The sequence below is a fragment of the Maylandia zebra genome, linkage group LG1, assembly GCF_041146795.1.
Source record: "Maylandia zebra isolate NMK-2024a linkage group LG1, Mzebra_GT3a, whole genome shotgun sequence".
In the NCBI taxonomy this organism is placed as follows: Eukaryota; Metazoa; Chordata; class Actinopteri; order Cichliformes; family Cichlidae; genus Maylandia; species Maylandia zebra.
This window is the reverse complement of record NC_135167.1, coordinates 23,866,008-23,883,195: the sequence shown is the minus strand read 5'-3', so window position 1 is coordinate 23,883,195 and position 17,188 is coordinate 23,866,008. Positions and strand designations below refer to the sequence as shown.

Genomic DNA, 17,188 nt, shown 5'->3' with positions numbered 1-17,188 from the left:
AAAGTCCTGGGAATTACAACAAATGTTGTCGCACTCATCTTACCTGTGTGAAATCCCACATTAAATACAGACACACACAGACACCCACCGTGTCCACTGTGAAAGCGTGTCCTCCTCTTCTCCTCAGATTTCATCCGAGCTTTGATGTACCCCTGACACCTGCACATGTAAGACACATTAACACAACAGTTAAAGATCTGAATGAAAATGCTAAATGAAGGTAAATTAGTTTTCATTATCAACATGAAGCATGACTATTTTTTCTTTTTTGCCATTTGGCTTCTCTCTGTGATCCCACATAATCTGCCTTTTGGTTTACAAAAAAATTCTATTTGAAAACCGACATTATGCCATTATGTTCTTTTCTATCACTCGTTTTAAGAGCAATTTTTGCTCTTTCCTTGATTTAGATCTTTTTTTCTTCTTCTTTTCTTCCGTTTTAGTATTCAGATCCCCACATGTTCAAACTTTCAAGGCTCCACAGATTCGGACTCAATTGACAATCAAGCACTTGTATTAAGCAAAAAGAACAATTTAGATCCTCTTTGCAAAAACTACCCAAGAAGAAGACTGCTCTTTAAAAATGTCATCATAGGATTGCATTTTTCTGAAATGTTGCACTTTATTTACACACTTTACAAGTCACTTACACAAGATAATACTTTATTGATATTTGGGTGCAGGTAAACCTGGTTCAAAGACAATGAGATAATGAATTCACACACTGCGACTCTTCTGGATTGGTATTGTTCACACCTCACACATAAAAAAGCTGCAACTATATATGAAAATCATCTCTGCAGAACAGTATAACAGGTTTAAAGCAGACACCTGGTTACCTATGCAAAATTTTTATTGCCAGTTACAGTTCTGCAAATTGTCCAGAAAAATGGGGAATAGGTGGATGAGTTTACTGACAAATATATAGGAATACAGTCTATAATAAGAAATCTTAGATTTTATGATTCTAAAAAGCTTGAAAATGAATATTTGGTATGACCACCTTTATTCTTCAACACAGCCTGAACTTTCTTGTAATTTCTTTACGTCGTCTTCAGGAGTAGCTCTTTGGGCATCTGGAAGGACATTGAAAGCTCTACTTTGGATGCTGGCTGTCTTTTGTTCTGTTCAAAATGTTCAGTACTGTTGAGGTCTGGACTCTGGAAAGGTAAATCCATGATTGATAATGTTTCATTCTGTGTGTGTGTGTTTTTTTTTAAATCCGGGTATGCTTTTACTGGATTTCTGCTGAGGCTTCAGTTAACAGTAGATGGATCAACCGAAGGGCCAGATGCATCTCTATGGTCACGTGTCAGGTCTGTGCCGGATTTTATTTTTCATATTTCTTAAGGACTTTCAGATATTATTGACCTGCTGTAGTTTTCTATTAAAGGGTTTTGAGGAAGTGCCAGGAAATGCCAAGTTTTCAACTAACAGTCTTTGCAAAAATACATTGTTATGCCTTTCAAACTGTGTTAACGTTGACATTCTTCAAAGATTCAATAAAATAAAAAGATACTGGCAGCCGCCACTGCTGACCTCTTGGCCTCCTAGTCAATGTACATGTTGTCTAAGTATAAAAATCCTAGTTTATCTTCCTCTTGAGTTATTGCATTCAGAAAATTTTCAGAAAAGTTGACCTCTGACCTTGGTCTTGAGGTCACTGAAATTCAAACTTGTCTGAGACTTTTAGTAGATGGACCCATGGTATGAATTTAAAAAACCTGTTTCCTTCTTCTCACCCACCAGCCTGCCCAGTCGGGTGATGACAATGATGCATCAGTGTTTTACAGCTGAAGGGTAAAAATGAGAACAAATAATGAGTTTTTGTGACAGAATAACAAAAGTAGTTAAGAAAAAATCTAAGATTGGTTCTTTGCTAAGTTTTCTGTTATATGTAGACAACCATGGTTCATCTCTTGAGTCAGGTGACTTTTTCCTTGAATGACTCATAGGTCAGTGTTAAGTGGCCTATCCCTCAAGCTCCTAATAAATACACCTATAGCAGGGCTGGGGAACTCCAGGTCTCAAGGGCCGGATGCAAGTAACATCCTGGGTCAACACACCTGATCAGTTCATTACCAGCCCTCTGTCGAACTTCAAGACATGTTGAGGAGGTAATGTAGGCATTTGAATCAGCTTTGTTGGATCACGGACACATCTAAAACCTGCAGGACAACGGCCCTCGAGGCCTGGAGTTCCCCACCCCTGACCTATAGCATCAATTTGAAAATATTACATCATCTTGTTCTTGAGTTATTGCATTCACAAGATCTGCAGAGAACTTGACCTATGACCCTCTGACCATTAAACCTACTATTATTAGATGCACCTATAGTGTCAATTTGAAACAACAATAATTTCCAAACATTACTCTGGAAATGCTCAGGTACAAGGAATGAATTGAAAATGAGTAAAAAAGCAGCGAGTGTCCAAAGAGATAAGAGACTTTCAGGATGTCTGGAGAACTATTGCTCACCAGCACTTTAAAAAATTACAAGCCAGTCTGGATTCTTGGCAAAAAAGAAACACTGTATTTACTGTATATACCTTAACTACATTTCAGGTGCAAACAAAGATAAAAGTAAACAAAGTAACAATGTTGGTGGCTCATTTCCCATACAGAGTCATTTTAACATAGATAGTGATGTCATCCTTTTTTCAGCTTTTTTGTAGACTGGAGTTTAGATATGTTCAGCTTAATGTAATGTTTGCAAATTGTGTAATCAAAGATTATCATTCGGTTTGTATCACAATTAAGTCAGAATCCAGACAGAGTATCCACACTTTCTGGCCATTTTTCATTGTTTATTAATAAGTGCCACTAATGGTAAAAACGCTGTGAACCAGAGGCAGACTGAAGACAACTTTGTGAGCCAACCTGGGGAGGTTAATGGAATGAAGAAAACTGCTGGTACATGCATTACATGCTGAGTAATTAGGCAGAAAATTGGTTCAGCCATTTGTAAAATAAGGGTGTCTGCTTGGTGGCAAAAAAGGAGTCCATTAACAGACTTCTGGTTGTGGCCTCACTCTGGAGATTATGAGAGAAAAAGGTGTGTGTGTGTGTGTGTGTGTGTGTTTCTGTGTGCGTGTGCACACAAAAAAACAGGGGATGTCTTACCGTCCAGTGATTAAAAGGAAGAGGGTAAGGATGACCAAAAGGGAAAAACCTCCTACAGATGCTGTGACAACCACCAGAACTTGACCCTGATCAGCAATATCAGGATCTGAGGAAAGTGAGAACAAAGTGACGGTGAAAACGGCGGAAAGATCATTCATCTGAATATTAAGAACTCTCCCTCCCAGACTTGATACCAGAGGAAGGACAAACTGCTTTGCGACACAAAATGTACTGAAAAGACCGACTGTGGTTTCTCTGTTACTAATTTAAAACAGTATCCATGTTTATACCCAATGAAAAGAAACGATCCAGGCATTTTGTAAGTTTCCTCTGTAAAAGATTAGTTGTCTCTCCTGAAATGAAAAGCCTATTTAAAGTTATTGTTGTGATTTGAATTGATTCGCTTCTGTTTTGACATTTGATTTGTTCTGACTAGGTTATTATAATCTTAATCTAAAAGAGTGAGATGTGCATGATGCGGCTGGATTGCAAGAAATTCATCATATTAGATGGAAAATTCAGCTGTACATTGAAATTATTATTATTATTTTTTTATCAATTGCATGTGAGTGACAGTCATTGATATTTATTTCTCCATGAATGTCTTAAATGCACTTTCCAGGACTCAGTGCGGTCCTGTGAAAAAACTAAGTACACTCTTTTGTAGGATTTAAGAGGGTAAGCAGCTGTCAGATGCTGCTAAGAAAATGCACTTTAAGTAGGGGTCACCAGGAGGAGTAGTCACCTCCATAAAAGGAGAAGTTTAGGCATTTTGCAGGTTTGGAGCATTCAGGTGAGTTAACATAATGTCACAATCTTCCAAAGAGTGAACATCCCAGACAGTCAGCCCAAGGTCAGAGTGCGCAATGTCAAAGGAATTGTGAAATCCTAAGGACTACATCTCAGATGCTACAGGTCTCAGTTGTCATGTTAGATGTTAAAGTTTAGGACATTACAATCAGAAAAAGACTGAACAAGTGTATCATGTTTGAAAGGGATGACAAGAAAAAGTTTCTTCTCCCTAATAGGTTTGCAAAGCTGCATCCAAACATACTACAAGGCTTCTGGAACAAAGTCCTTTTGACAGACAAGACCAGGGTGGAGATGTTTGGCCATAATGCACAGCATCATGTTTGAAGACAATCCAACAGACCATGGCATGGTGGTGGAGGGGTGAAGATTTGCGCTAGTTGCAAAGCCACATAACCTGGCCGTCTAGCAGTCATCAAACAAATTCCTCTGTATAACATCACATTCTTGCAACAGGGCAATGATCTCAAGCACATCAGCAAATCTGGGGCCTTAACAGAGCTGTGCAAAAATGAATGCTTGCAAACCTCAATGAACTAAAACAACATTGCAAAGAAGAGTGTGCACAATATGAGAGACTGATAAAATCACACAGAAAACAATTAGTTCAAGTTACTGGTGCTATAGGTGGTTCTACAAGCTACTGAATCATGACGAGTACTTATTTTTTCACAGGACTGCACAGGAAACAAAAAACTGTTTAATCACATCTGCCTTTAAACAAAATTTCTCTTGCACTGCAAAATAACATCCTTTTTTTTTCCGGTGTTCGTCTTGCATCCATTGTCAGTATCAGCTTGGTGATATATATTTGGTTAATAATAAGAAGTAGCAGGAGACAGGGACATTTCCTTTACTGACATGTAAATGTTTCATTTCACATATATTAAACATTTACTTGTGGATAACTTTTCTTACATTTCTCCAACAGTTATTGTAAAATTAAAGTATACGTGAACTGTGCGACTTATGAGTTGCACTATATAATGTCAACAGACTTATATCAAATTCACTCTTATAGTGAAATGTGAGAATATTCAAGTGAATATGTACACATTCATCATCTAAAGGGTGCCATACATGCTTAAGCAGACCATCAGAACTGGGAACTTATGGAAGCTTATAAGCACTTAAATAAATGGCTCACGCCTCAATAAGCCCTGATGAGTTTCAGTGACTCGTAGCAAAGAATGATCATAAAACGTCTCCAAGGATTATATAGAGTTGGTAATCGACAGTGATGGCTCAACATCTGTGGCTTTCCAACTCCCTTTCTCTCTTGTGCATTGTTTTAAAACATACTCCAAATCCATCTGGAACAACAAATCTGCCTGATTATCAGTGCCGTTCCTCCCTAGCACATACAAACCACAACTCCCAAGTGCCCCATCCCTTGCAATCATACCCTCAGCTGCTGTTGTAAACTCAAAGTTGGGGCTGTATGCTGTGTAGCCAGCAGCAGTGCGAGCGCGCACATGGAAAACATAAACAGTCGAGGGTCTGAGGCCTGTCACCACAACACTGGGGGCTTTGGTCCGTGTTGATGAGTAGCTCAGCTGCTCTTGCTCCTAGAAAAGCAGAAACAGATTGCCAAACATGATAAACAAAGCCACATTATGGCACAAGAGATAAACGTGTTTTTGCATAAACCCATTATCACAGCAATGTCTTAACAGAAGACATCATTTCTGTCCTATTAACTATCAGAGCAGATGGTGAACAAAGCAGGGATAATGACACATTATGGATGCTCTACACTTATGTTTGGCTTTCTCAATTATTCACTGTGGTGCATTCTAGAGCAACGGCAATAAAAAACGCTTTTGCCACAAAGAGAATTACACATTGTACATAAACATAGTCTGAGAGAAGAAGAAGAACGTCATTCAATATGACAAAAAGGGTTTACCTTCTCATAATATTTCACTTCATAATCCACTATGTCTGAGGGTGGCTTTTCCACTTCTGACCAGGAGAGGGCGATGCTGTTTTGAGAGGCCCAGTCCTTCCTGACTACACCCACCAGAGCAGGACCTGAGGGTAAAGTGAAAGAGTGCAGGGTTTTGAGTCAGCTGTGATAAGAAAGCTGTGAGAACAACAGCGCTTCAAAGCTTGAAAATGATGTATTTTTACATGACTGGCATTTCTTGATAAGAAGTGTCTGTATCCATCACCGTGTTTCTACAATCAACAAAAAATACTTGACTTATTTGACTGACTTTCTTCCAATTGGTTGGCTTATTGAAAAGTGTCTTTATCAAAAGGGTGAACCTGTAAACACATTAACACTTTGGGAAGCATAAGCAAGCAAAAAAACACAATAAACAATATGTTTCTAGCACATCTGGGGGACCGAGAGTCGCCTGGCCAAGAAGCCCAGTAGACTGAGGAAACAAGTGATCCAGGCCATTTCCTGCTCTAGCCTCTGTGGTGAACTCTGAAGTATATTCACTGAATTTAGAGTCGGTACTGCAAAAGGGATTTCACAAGTGTCTTCAGTCATCAGAGAAAAGATGTAAGCATCAAAGAACCAGTTATACGGCTGCAATTGCAAATGAAAAGATAAATAAACATCTGAAGCTGAACTTATGTAGTTTGTAGTAGACAATCTCAGGTAAAATAGCTGTTGTGAAATATCACAAGTAGGGCAGAGAAATGCATTCGGCATCACAGGAATACCCAAGATAAAAGTAAGACAGGGAAAAAACATTGATTTTGAAACATTTTTATTGTCCAGCTACTGTGTAATGTTCAGTCTCAGAGAGACATTTTTGTCACAGAAACCACTAGACCTACACCAACTGTTTATCATGTTTGTCATTATTGCTGAGTTTTGGGGGAATATTTTACACAAGGCTGCTGAGGACATCATAAAATCACCTAGCAGAGAGTCAAATATTTACCATCAATTATTCATAAAGCCTCTGCTTCAACACAATATGATTTGGCAAACTAACAGATCCAGTCCCCCCTGTTGCTGTGCGTGCTGTTTGAGAGATCATTGTTGGAATACAAATTCAGGAGCAGATTGATGTCATAAATTGTCCTCATGCTCAGAGAAGCAGATAACCTATTCTATACCGAAGTCCACAGACTGGATGCGGCACTTCACAAAAAGGTGACATGTCCCTATAGCGAGTCGGATGCATTGGGGTGCAGAGGCAACTCTTACATCTTGTTAAGAAGCCAAAACGTTCTAGCAGGAGCTCAGCCCAGACACAACGCTTCACAGTCCAGCGGCTCAACCACTTGTATTTATTTTTGCAAAAAGAAAAATGGTGCACACATGAAACATGGTGTTTGATGCTGACTCCTGCAAAAATGCACACTCTGGGTGACAAATATGCAACATGCACACATCTTCAGACTCAAAGTGGTTTAAAAATGTATTTCTGTGTGAGACTGTAACTTCAGATGACTGTATTCTTCTGTGATACAGATACTCCAAAATATATCCATGTCAGAAATTTTTAAAATATAATGTTGTTATAATATAATCTTGTTATAAAGACGCCATAAAGCTAAAACTATCATAAAACTAAAGAAATGGGGGTCCACACAAAAAAATCACCTGCCAGCTGGTGGAATCTTTTCTGTGACATTTTAATCAGGTAAATGTGTGACTGTAAAAATGCATTTAAACGAGAGTTGTCTGCGTAAATGTCGAGGTTGCAATTGAGAAAGATCTTTTTCAGTTGGCTTTAGTGTAATTGAGCAGATCTTTACTATATGCATAACCCACTTAGGGGATAAAACTTTGTGAGCATCGTGTTACTAGAAGGGATTTCTGTTTGCAGCATACTGTACTGTATAAATTTATGCCTTTACTGTGTGAGAGAACTTGAGCTCGATTTTTAATTTTTTTTTATTTTCTCTAAATCTCTAGAAACCTTCTGCGCACTTATGGAAGAAGTTATTTTAGGTTCGGCACAAATCAGTCTGCTGCTCAGACACCTTCTGCTATGGATGAGTGACTCAAAGAGAACAATTATGGTCATTACAGTTTAATCACAAGTCACAAGGCAAACGATAATTGACGATTGAGCTTACTCTATAAGCTCTAGTTGGTTTATTGGCAACATGCAAAAATAGGTTAACCCTCAACTTCAAATGCTCAAAGAAATAAAGAAAGGACATGGGGGAAGAAGAGGGAGAGGGAGAGAGAGAGCAAGTGAGCAGGAAAAGCTGTAAAGAAATCCCATGGGGTTGCATCTCCCCAGCATCTGAGCATATAAATAGAAGTCAGTCTTATTCCCAGAGCAAAGGAGGATGAAAACTGAAGAGAATCCACTGGAGGAAAAAGGAGAAACAGCGAAGTAAGAGAGAGAGAATCTTCTGAATCAGGACACAACATGCATGGATTCAGCATGTGAGAACTTTGTGTGACCTGTTGTTTTTGCCTTACAAAAAGAAATCATTATGATGAAGGCAGTAACAGAGCTAAATCTTTGTTTTTTTGTCTGTTTCTTGTTTCAGGCGGATCAACAGTAAGACATCTGCGGTATGGCGTAAAATCAAAAATCGACTGCCAGAGAAAAGAGCATGGAACAGACAGGACTTCTAATGTACAGTAATTCGAAGCTTTGCAAAGCTTTGCACAGGACTCTGTGCAGTCCTGTGCAAAACTAAGAGCACCCTTACTGCTAATGTGAGCACCTCTATAGCAGCAGACGTTTTAGCAGTTTCTCTGGTTTGAAGCATTTCATTGTGTTAACACAATCCCAGGAGGGAATGTCCAAGCAAATTCATGCCAAGTTCAGACTGTGCAATGCTCAGAGAAACCGCAAAGAAACCGAAGAGATACATCTTAGACTCTACAGGCCTTTGTTAGCATGTTAATGGCTAAATTTCATGAGACTACAATAAAAAAGAATCCCACAAAAGAATCAGCTTGCTCTGTTTGGAAGGGCTGCAAGGTTTGCAAAGTTGCATCTGATTAAACCACAAGACTTCTGGAAAAATATCCTTTTAACAGATGAGACCAAAGTGGGGATGTTTGGCAGTAATGCACACTGGTGCATTTGAGCCAATCACGACATATCAGCACAAACTACTGATGCCAATTGTCAAGCACGGGGGTGGAGAAGTGATGATTTGGGCTTGTTTTGCAGCAACAGAACCTGGGCACCTTGAGGTCATTTGACCATGAACTCCTTTGTATGCCCAAGTACTCTAGAGTCAAATGTGAATCTGTCTGACAGCTAAAGTTTAGCCCAAACTGGGTGATGTAACAGGACAATGATCCCAAGCACAGCAGCAAAACTACAACAGAATGACTGAAATAGAAGAGAACTGAATAGTGAATCAAGGCGGTGCAATGGCCCAGTCAAACGTTAACCTGACTGAAGTGCTGCGGTGGAAACCCAAGAGAGCTGTGCATAAATGTTGAAGTGAAAAGTGGACCTACCCTCCTCCACATTGATGTGAAAGACTGATAGAGTCACACAGAAAATGATTACTTTTAGTTATTGGTGCTAAAGGTGGATCTACAAGGTACTGAATGATGGGGTGTGATTAGTTTTTCACAGGGCTGCATAAAATCCTATGAAAAATTCATTTTTCATGTCTTCAACATTCTTTCCACGCTCCTTAAAAAAAAGGTAAATTAAACTATTGATTGATATTAGCGTTTTAACACCTCTGATATAGGTGCCGTAAAATTTGGTGAAACAGTCTCATTCTTGGTGAAAAGCTCCACTGAAATCAAATTTTGAATGAATTTATAGCATTTTTATTGACATTATGCCCTTTGGAAAATTTGTCAGCTATAGTCAGATAGAATTGTTTTAACCACCACTGAAAGCAGTTAGTGATTTCTTATTAATAAGTAATCTTCGGGATTTAAAAACTACTATGATGAAGACAAGTCATTCAGTCTGGAATGAACTAAACAACAATGTGCAAAAATCTTAGGTGACTTCATAATTTAAACCAGAAGTTATTTGATTTCAATTATTTCAGCAAAGGTTCAGTGCATCATTCAATCTCACATTCTGATAACGGTTTGATTCAATTTGATATATAATTCAATACAAGTGATTCTTCTGTGCTGTGATTCTGCAGTCTAAATTTTGACAGGCTTAACAGATAACATGTTCCGCCTCTGCTCGGCTTTCTTTTTTTAAGTACGGTTTACTATTAACCCAGAGTGGGTCTATATTTGTGGCTGTCCACAAATATTGTAGGTGGACATTTTTAATCTGTGCACCGAACACCTTACACAAATATGCAGTGACTTTCTGTGTGCCTCCTCGCAGAATACTGCAGTGAACTTTGTGGGAGGCATCTTCAGTGAGAAATCCTCTGCTGAGCATCAACTACAGCAAGCTCAGAGCAGAGTGCAGTTCACGCTACATAAATACAGAGATCATCGTGCTCGCTCTGCAATGCATTGCTGCCTTTAGAGGTGAGAGGACAACAGCTGATGACTTTGACCTGTGCAGTGAAACCAACTATGGAGCAGAGAATGCAAAAATAGTCATTGAGATGAGCAACTGAGACACCATGACATTGAAAAAATACCCCTCAGAACAACAGTGTGACAATTAATTAACCAAATATCTCCACAATATCTCATCTGAGTCAATGAAAACTATTCTATTTAAAGATAAAGTGGCACCTTAACCAGGCATTTAACTTTTCAAGGTTAAATAAGCACCCTAGGAACTGAGAAGAGAAACGATTACTAATTCTGATTAATAGCTTTAACATATTAGCAGCATAATGAGTCATTAATAAACAATTTACCAATGATGGAAGGGTAACAGAAAATATATTGCTACTTTCCTCTCACTACATAATCCAGTTAATTTTTTCATTCTGCTTTTAATTGTCTATTATTCCATAATTGCCATAATATCACAATCAATTATTCGAATCACCTTGCAGCATCTGTCTTAACTGGTAATGAGACTGTCCATCCACAGTCTCGCTCCCCCCCCCCAAAAAAAAAAGCTTAAGCAGACAGCATTTTTCATTCCATGAACATCCCACCTTAGTTGAATTTATTTTAAACCTATGCAGCGGTTTGAAGAGTTTAACATGATTTTCAATTTTTCTTTTTTAAACATCATCAAAAAAGAGCTTCCTGGAATATTTTTCCTTAATGCATAGCTAACTCATGCATACACCGACAGCCCCTTTGTTAGTTACAAAGTAACCAACATGGCAGCAACTCAGCACATTTAGGTGTGAAGACATGGTCATGACGACCTTTTGAAGTTCAAACTGAGCATCAGAATGAAGAAAGGCGGTAAAGTATCTTTTATCTTTGGCATGGTTGTTGGTGCCAGATGGGCTGCATGAGTGTTTCAGAAACTGCTGGTGTGATGGGATTTTCCCACACAAGTGTTTACAGAGAAGAACCATTTAAAGAGAAAACATCCAGTGAGCAGCAGTTGTCTGGACCAAAATGACTTGCTGATGCCAGAGGTCAGATGAGACTCATCGGACTGCTTTGAACTGATAGGAAACAGTAACAGTAACATGCAACAGAAACCAAATAACCAGTTGTTATAAGCATATGGTCATGTCTGAATGGAAAAGACGCTGAATCTTGAGGCAGATGGGCAACAGCAGCAGAAGACCATGCAGCATGCCACTCCTGTCAATTACGAACATGAAACCGAGGCTTCAATTCACACCGGCTCACCAAAAATTAGAAGAAAGGAAAACTGTTGCCTGGCCTGGTGTATCCATTTCTGCTGTGACAATTAGATGGTACAGTAAGGATTTGGTATAAACTTTGACAAAACATAAATACATCCTGCCTTGTATCAGAAGCTTAGGCTGCTGGTGGTGTAATGGTGTGGGGGATATTTTCTTGGTGTACCGTGTAATGTTGCTGACCGTGTCCTCATCATGAATACACAGCTGACAAATCTCAAGCTAAAAATAGACCAAAAATCCCAGAGGATCACCTTCCAGCACCTTATTGAATATAAACCATGAAGAATTAAGGCACTTCTGAAGGCAAAAGCACTTCCAACACACTATTATTAAGGGGACCCTACTAAAGTGGCTTATATTAAATGTCACATGTTCATTTAAATTTGCATAAAAAACTCCATGTGATGCTGAGAATCAGCTGCTGACTCAAGCAAACGTGTCATTGCACAGATTCAATAATTCAATCTTTTAGTGAATATATTTCTTATTTTTAAAACTTTACCCATTTGTCATGTAAAATATGCAGAACAGGATCACTTTTATTTATCCAAACCACAACAAAGAAGCTGCTGTAATCTCCGTAACAGAGCTACGGTGTATGTGTTGTATCAATCAACAATCAAAGAAAAGTGAGTATTTCTGGTTTCTTTTCAGAGGAGTAATATAACAAAATGCAGATGAAATAACAGGAACGAGCTGAGGAAATGACCAGCACACCATGTAAAAGTGTGGGTGATACATGCGTGCAAATGTCTTATTTGTATGAATTTGCTTGCCTGCTTGTTTGTGTGTGTGTTTCTGGCTCTCTCTCTGTGTGCGTGTGTGTGTGTGTGTGTGTACAGTATGTCTACTGAGGAAAGGCAGTTTGACAAGTTAATCCACTCTAAACATCCTAATGGGAACATCCCCACAGGCTGCTTCTCTTCTGCTATGGAGATTATTTTTGCATTCCAACTTCCTCCCACTGGGCTTGCTGCCTTTGCCAGAGAGATGGGTGCCAGGCATGACACATACACACCTGACATCTGGTTTGCATGGTATGATGACAGCCCATCAGCACACATTTCAGTTTGTAAAAATAAAAACCTCGACACATTATTTCTCCCTGTATACTAAAGAGAATTATGAGGAATGACTGCGAAGTATTTTCTTAATGAGCAGGAGCATAAATATAATCTTATAACTGTCTGGACTCCTTGTTGTCACTTCATCATTAATGCTGCTTCATTCTCACTGCGTCTCACTGCTTTTGACACAGCAAGCCAGCGAATTCTACACATGGGCACAGGTTTTAAAATTTTAATCTGGATCACAGTTTGAAGAGTCACCCTAATGAGCTGGTTGATTGGCCGGCTCACCACTTTGGTCCAGACTGAACAGGCTCAACAAGTATTGAACAGACTACTGTAAAATGTGGAATTTGGTACAGGCATTTCCCAGGAAATGAATCCTCCTGACTTTGGTGATAATTGGACTTGAGATGTTAAAAATAATGATGCATAATTTTTTAACAGGTTTAGATTTTTTCCTAAGCCTGCTTTTAAAAAATGAAAAATGAGGAGAATTAATTAAATTACTACTTTACTTTCTGTTTTATTAAATTGAAATCATGATGCGCATGATCACTATTATATAATATAAAGATTAGCCAATTTATCAATTAAAAGAACATTATTGGTCAAGATTTTGACAATTCATGAATCATTTAAATGGTTAAAGAGTGATTTGGGGGCCATAGGCCAAAAAAAATTCATAATAACCTTTCAGCATATTCAAGTAGTCTGTTATCTATGAATGTTTAAATATACTATTTTACACAATTGCTGAATTCTACTTCCATTCATACATCAGGCTGCCTACGTATCACACATACAGGACCTGCTTGGCCATGGAAACCCATGAAGCGCCCAGCACCAGAGGAGGTTTGGAGCTCTGCAGTTATTGAGTCAGCAGAGCGTTGGTGACTTTTACGCTTTGTCTTTCAGATTTCCAACCATTGCAGTTCTAGGTTATTTTTCACAGCCAAATATGAATAAGTGTTCTTAGAGGTGACCCTGAGCTGCACTACACTGCAAGCATTTCACTAGAGTAAAAATTACAGCGTGTGAATCTGAAAAGTTACATGCCCACACCAGTGATTACGTCTGTTCGGACTCTTTGTCATTAAAAAAAGATCAGAGTTCAGAACGTTAAGGACATGGTTCGGCCAGCAGTGATGGTGATGTTTAACCCAGCAGAGGCTGCGACCGGTCAAACCAGCTGTCACTAATTATCAGTTCAAAGAGTAATGAGAGACTAAACACGACGGGCCTTCTGTTGGTTTTTGCAGTCTGTTCTTTGCAGACAAGAGTTTATGAAATAAAAGCTTCTCTTTGCACCACCGCTGTGCAACCAAGAGCATTTCTTCTTTCTCAGAAGCAACGGTGTCATCAACTCTTGATTGCATCGCTTTAGTTTAAGGAGTCACACTCTTCCATTTTCATAACTTATCATTTATTTAAGCTCATCAGTTTGATAGTTTTGGTGCAAAGTCATCAGTATTTTGATCAAGCAGTTCATGAATAATGAGTTGTGAAATATTTAGAGGGCTTTAGCGTTTACTTGAGTTCATTAGATACATATTTAATCAACATTTGGGTAAACATTAAATACATTTAATCAACATTCGGGCAAATATTGTGCCGGAGTGTCAATGTGAGCGACCACGGGAAAGGGATCAGCCTTCAAAAGATTCTTACATCCAGTTATATGTTGTTTACATTTCCCAAGCTTCAAATATCTTCATCATTCACTCTTCTCGGTTTAAATACTTAAATAAATGTCAAAGCAGTATTACAACAATGACAACTATGATTTAGCACAGACACTCACAGCTCCTCACTGTCTCGTTTGAGCTGCTGATAACTGAGATCACTGAGTACGACTCTAGTTCTCATCAGGATTTAATCTCAATACAAACTTCATACGCATGCTGAAAGGGGAGGAAACGTGCACATACATCCCAGCATAATTTATTAATCCACCTGCTTCCCTTCCTTCATCTCAACCTTCTCCATCAATTATCTCACTACTATTCCCGACCTTGAAGTTTAAGGTTAAAGCTGAATTTCAGGTCTCTTATTTTTTACTAATTCAAGCCTGAGACGATGTTCCTTTGTGAACTTGTAGATCTAGTTGACCCCGGGTCTGCTGGGTTTCACTAATTAGGAATAGGTTCAGGTCACACTGACTCTGTCAGCAATTCAAAGGTCAGGAGTGCGTTCCATTTATTGACGCATTAAGCTGGAGGGAGAGATGGAGACTTAAGAGGTCTCAGGGTCCCCAGGAAAGAGGAAAGTAAATCCCCTTCCTCATTACTGTAATGAATAACCTAAACTGCAATGCAAAAAACAATATTCATGAAGTATGAATTAGTTCCTGTCTAACCACAGTGTATTATTGGTCAAGAATAATTACAATTATGTAAATGTAATGGGGATTGACATTTATTTATATATAACTCAAAAAATGAGAAAATTACAGTGAGCAGCAGGGGTTAGCTCTGCTGCTTCACAGCAAGAAGGTCCTGGGTTTGAATACACTGGTCATCCTGAGGCCTGGTTTAAAACTTCTTCCTGTGCCTGTGTGGGTTTTTTTCCGGTACCCCAGCTTTCTCTCACTGTACAGAGACATTGTTAGGTTAACTGGTGATTCTAAATTGACGATAGTTGTGAATCTGAGTGTGAATGGGTGTCCGTCTCTCTGTGTTAGCCCTGTGACAGACTGGTGGCCAGTCCAAAGCGTACTCTGCCTTTTACCCCTGAGAAGGGCATGAAAGCTGAAGGCTCTGCCTCCCATTCTACTTTTAAATACACAGAAGAATCACGAGTAAGCCTGCAGTCTGGGAGTGAAGGGCTCTATTGGAGTGATACGGTAGTATGAGGTCTTTAAGATAAGATGATTATAATCCATCATCAATTCTGTTTAATCTCTTATGAAATTATTAATAAATTCATCAATATGCTTTCTCGTTAAATAAACTGTATTAATACAGATCCTATTTGCAGGTAGGGTTACATCTGCCTGCTATTATTACCACCACCATTTTAAAAAAGCAAAACAACCAGAACTGGAAAACAAAACGAAAGACCGCCTGAGTGAACAGGACTTACCAGCTTGGTGTGTCGTGACGGTCACATTTGCCAGCGAGCGTGCAGTCATACCCAGCCCAGAGACCCCGTTCACAGCCTCAACGTGGAAGGTGTAGCTAGCGAGCATTGCAAAGTCCAGTATTGCTACAGAGGTGCCAGTAATGCCGAGTGGCCGTGGGATAAAGTGCAGGTCAGGCTCGCACGGCTCACACTGTGTCACAGCACCGCTGCTGTCACTCCCACCACAGCGCTGGCACAGTATGTTGTAAGTGATGTCCTTTCTGCCTCCTGTATCACTGGGAGGCATCCACTGCAAGAAGAGAGCTGTGTCATTGATGAGTGAGACCAGGTTCCTGGGAGCTGATGGAGGCCCTGAAAGAGAGAAGAAAAGTATTTAGAGACAGACATTTTTTTTTTTTTTTTGGCGACTGCACTTGCCACTTTTTGAGATGGATATTCTCCAGGACACTTATGCGACCTTGAATATGAAGCAATGGTTGGCACATGATCACCATAATCTGACAAGTTTGCACGCTGAGCATATTTTTATTCCTTAGCATGTGTGTTCAGTGTGTAGGTACAGCAAGTGTGTGGGTGGTTGGCTTTCAACATTTCCGGCTTCATTCCAGCAACTTGTGTCAATTTCCCGGCTAAAATTTCAGGGTTTTTTTTTTCAGTTTTCACACCTGTACAATAAAAAAAAATCTGAGCTGTTTGAGTGTATCTTCAAATATCTGCATGTAGGCGTGTGAGAGGATAGCTCTCAGAGTGTAAGAGTGTTTCATTCCAGCATGATACTTGTCAGTTTCATCGATACACCGCTCAGAAATGTCCAAACTTGGTGAGCAGAAATTTAAATGTGACTCAATCACACTGTTAAAACTTAAACAGCAAAACGAAACTAAAAAAATAAATAAAACCAGAAACGATGGGGTGAATGTTGGCACAGCAGTCACAAAATTGGATTTCTGCAAGCAGGAAAGAGACGAAAGGTTTTGTAGCTTTCTACTAACTTGTACAAGCCATAGTAGTGGGGTCTTTGAGAGCCCTGTAGAAGCCTTTATCACAGTGACAGATGGTGGCCGCCTGGTCATGGCTAGAGCTGTGTAGAGGACACTTGGAGCATTTAGTGTTTCCAGCATACGCCTTGAAGGAGCCAGGCTTGCAAGCTGGAGAAAAAAGAGATGCAAAGGGTGAGTGCTCCTTATGCAACTGCATTTCCATCAGCGCACATACTCTTAATCGAAACTCCAGCTGCTTCGCTCCTCACCTGTGGTCTGACCTTATTTCCCGAGGTACTATCTGTCACCTTCTTATTAGCTCACTAAGCCACATGTCCTGTAAAGTGGCCCTTCTAAGAAATGGCACACACCTGTAAAGCCATTTCTTTTTTACAGAATAGAGAATCACAAAATCACACAACCCACATGGTGAGCTTACAAGGTTTATTAGGCCA

At 39.4% G+C, this 17,188-nt stretch overlaps 1 protein-coding gene across 3 annotated transcripts in view; it reads right to left on the bottom strand.

Annotated features, from left to right (window-relative positions):
* Positions 1-17,188, bottom strand: part of LOC101475608 (ephrin type-A receptor 6) — an 81,360-nt gene that overhangs the window by 8,666 nt on the left and 55,506 nt on the right. For all 3 annotated transcript variants that reach the window (XM_004543312.2, XM_076883604.1, XM_076883600.1), the window contains exons 7-12: positions 16,746-16,901; positions 15,754-16,104; positions 5,844-5,968; positions 5,340-5,502; positions 3,125-3,230; positions 89-159 (exon numbers count right to left, since the gene is read on the bottom strand). In XM_004543312.2, the coding sequence (XP_004543369.1) occupies positions 89-159; positions 3,125-3,230; positions 5,340-5,502; positions 5,844-5,968; positions 15,754-16,104; positions 16,746-16,901 (972 nt within the window). The remainder of the gene's footprint in view (positions 1-88; positions 160-3,124; positions 3,231-5,339; positions 5,503-5,843; positions 5,969-15,753; positions 16,105-16,745; positions 16,902-17,188) is intronic.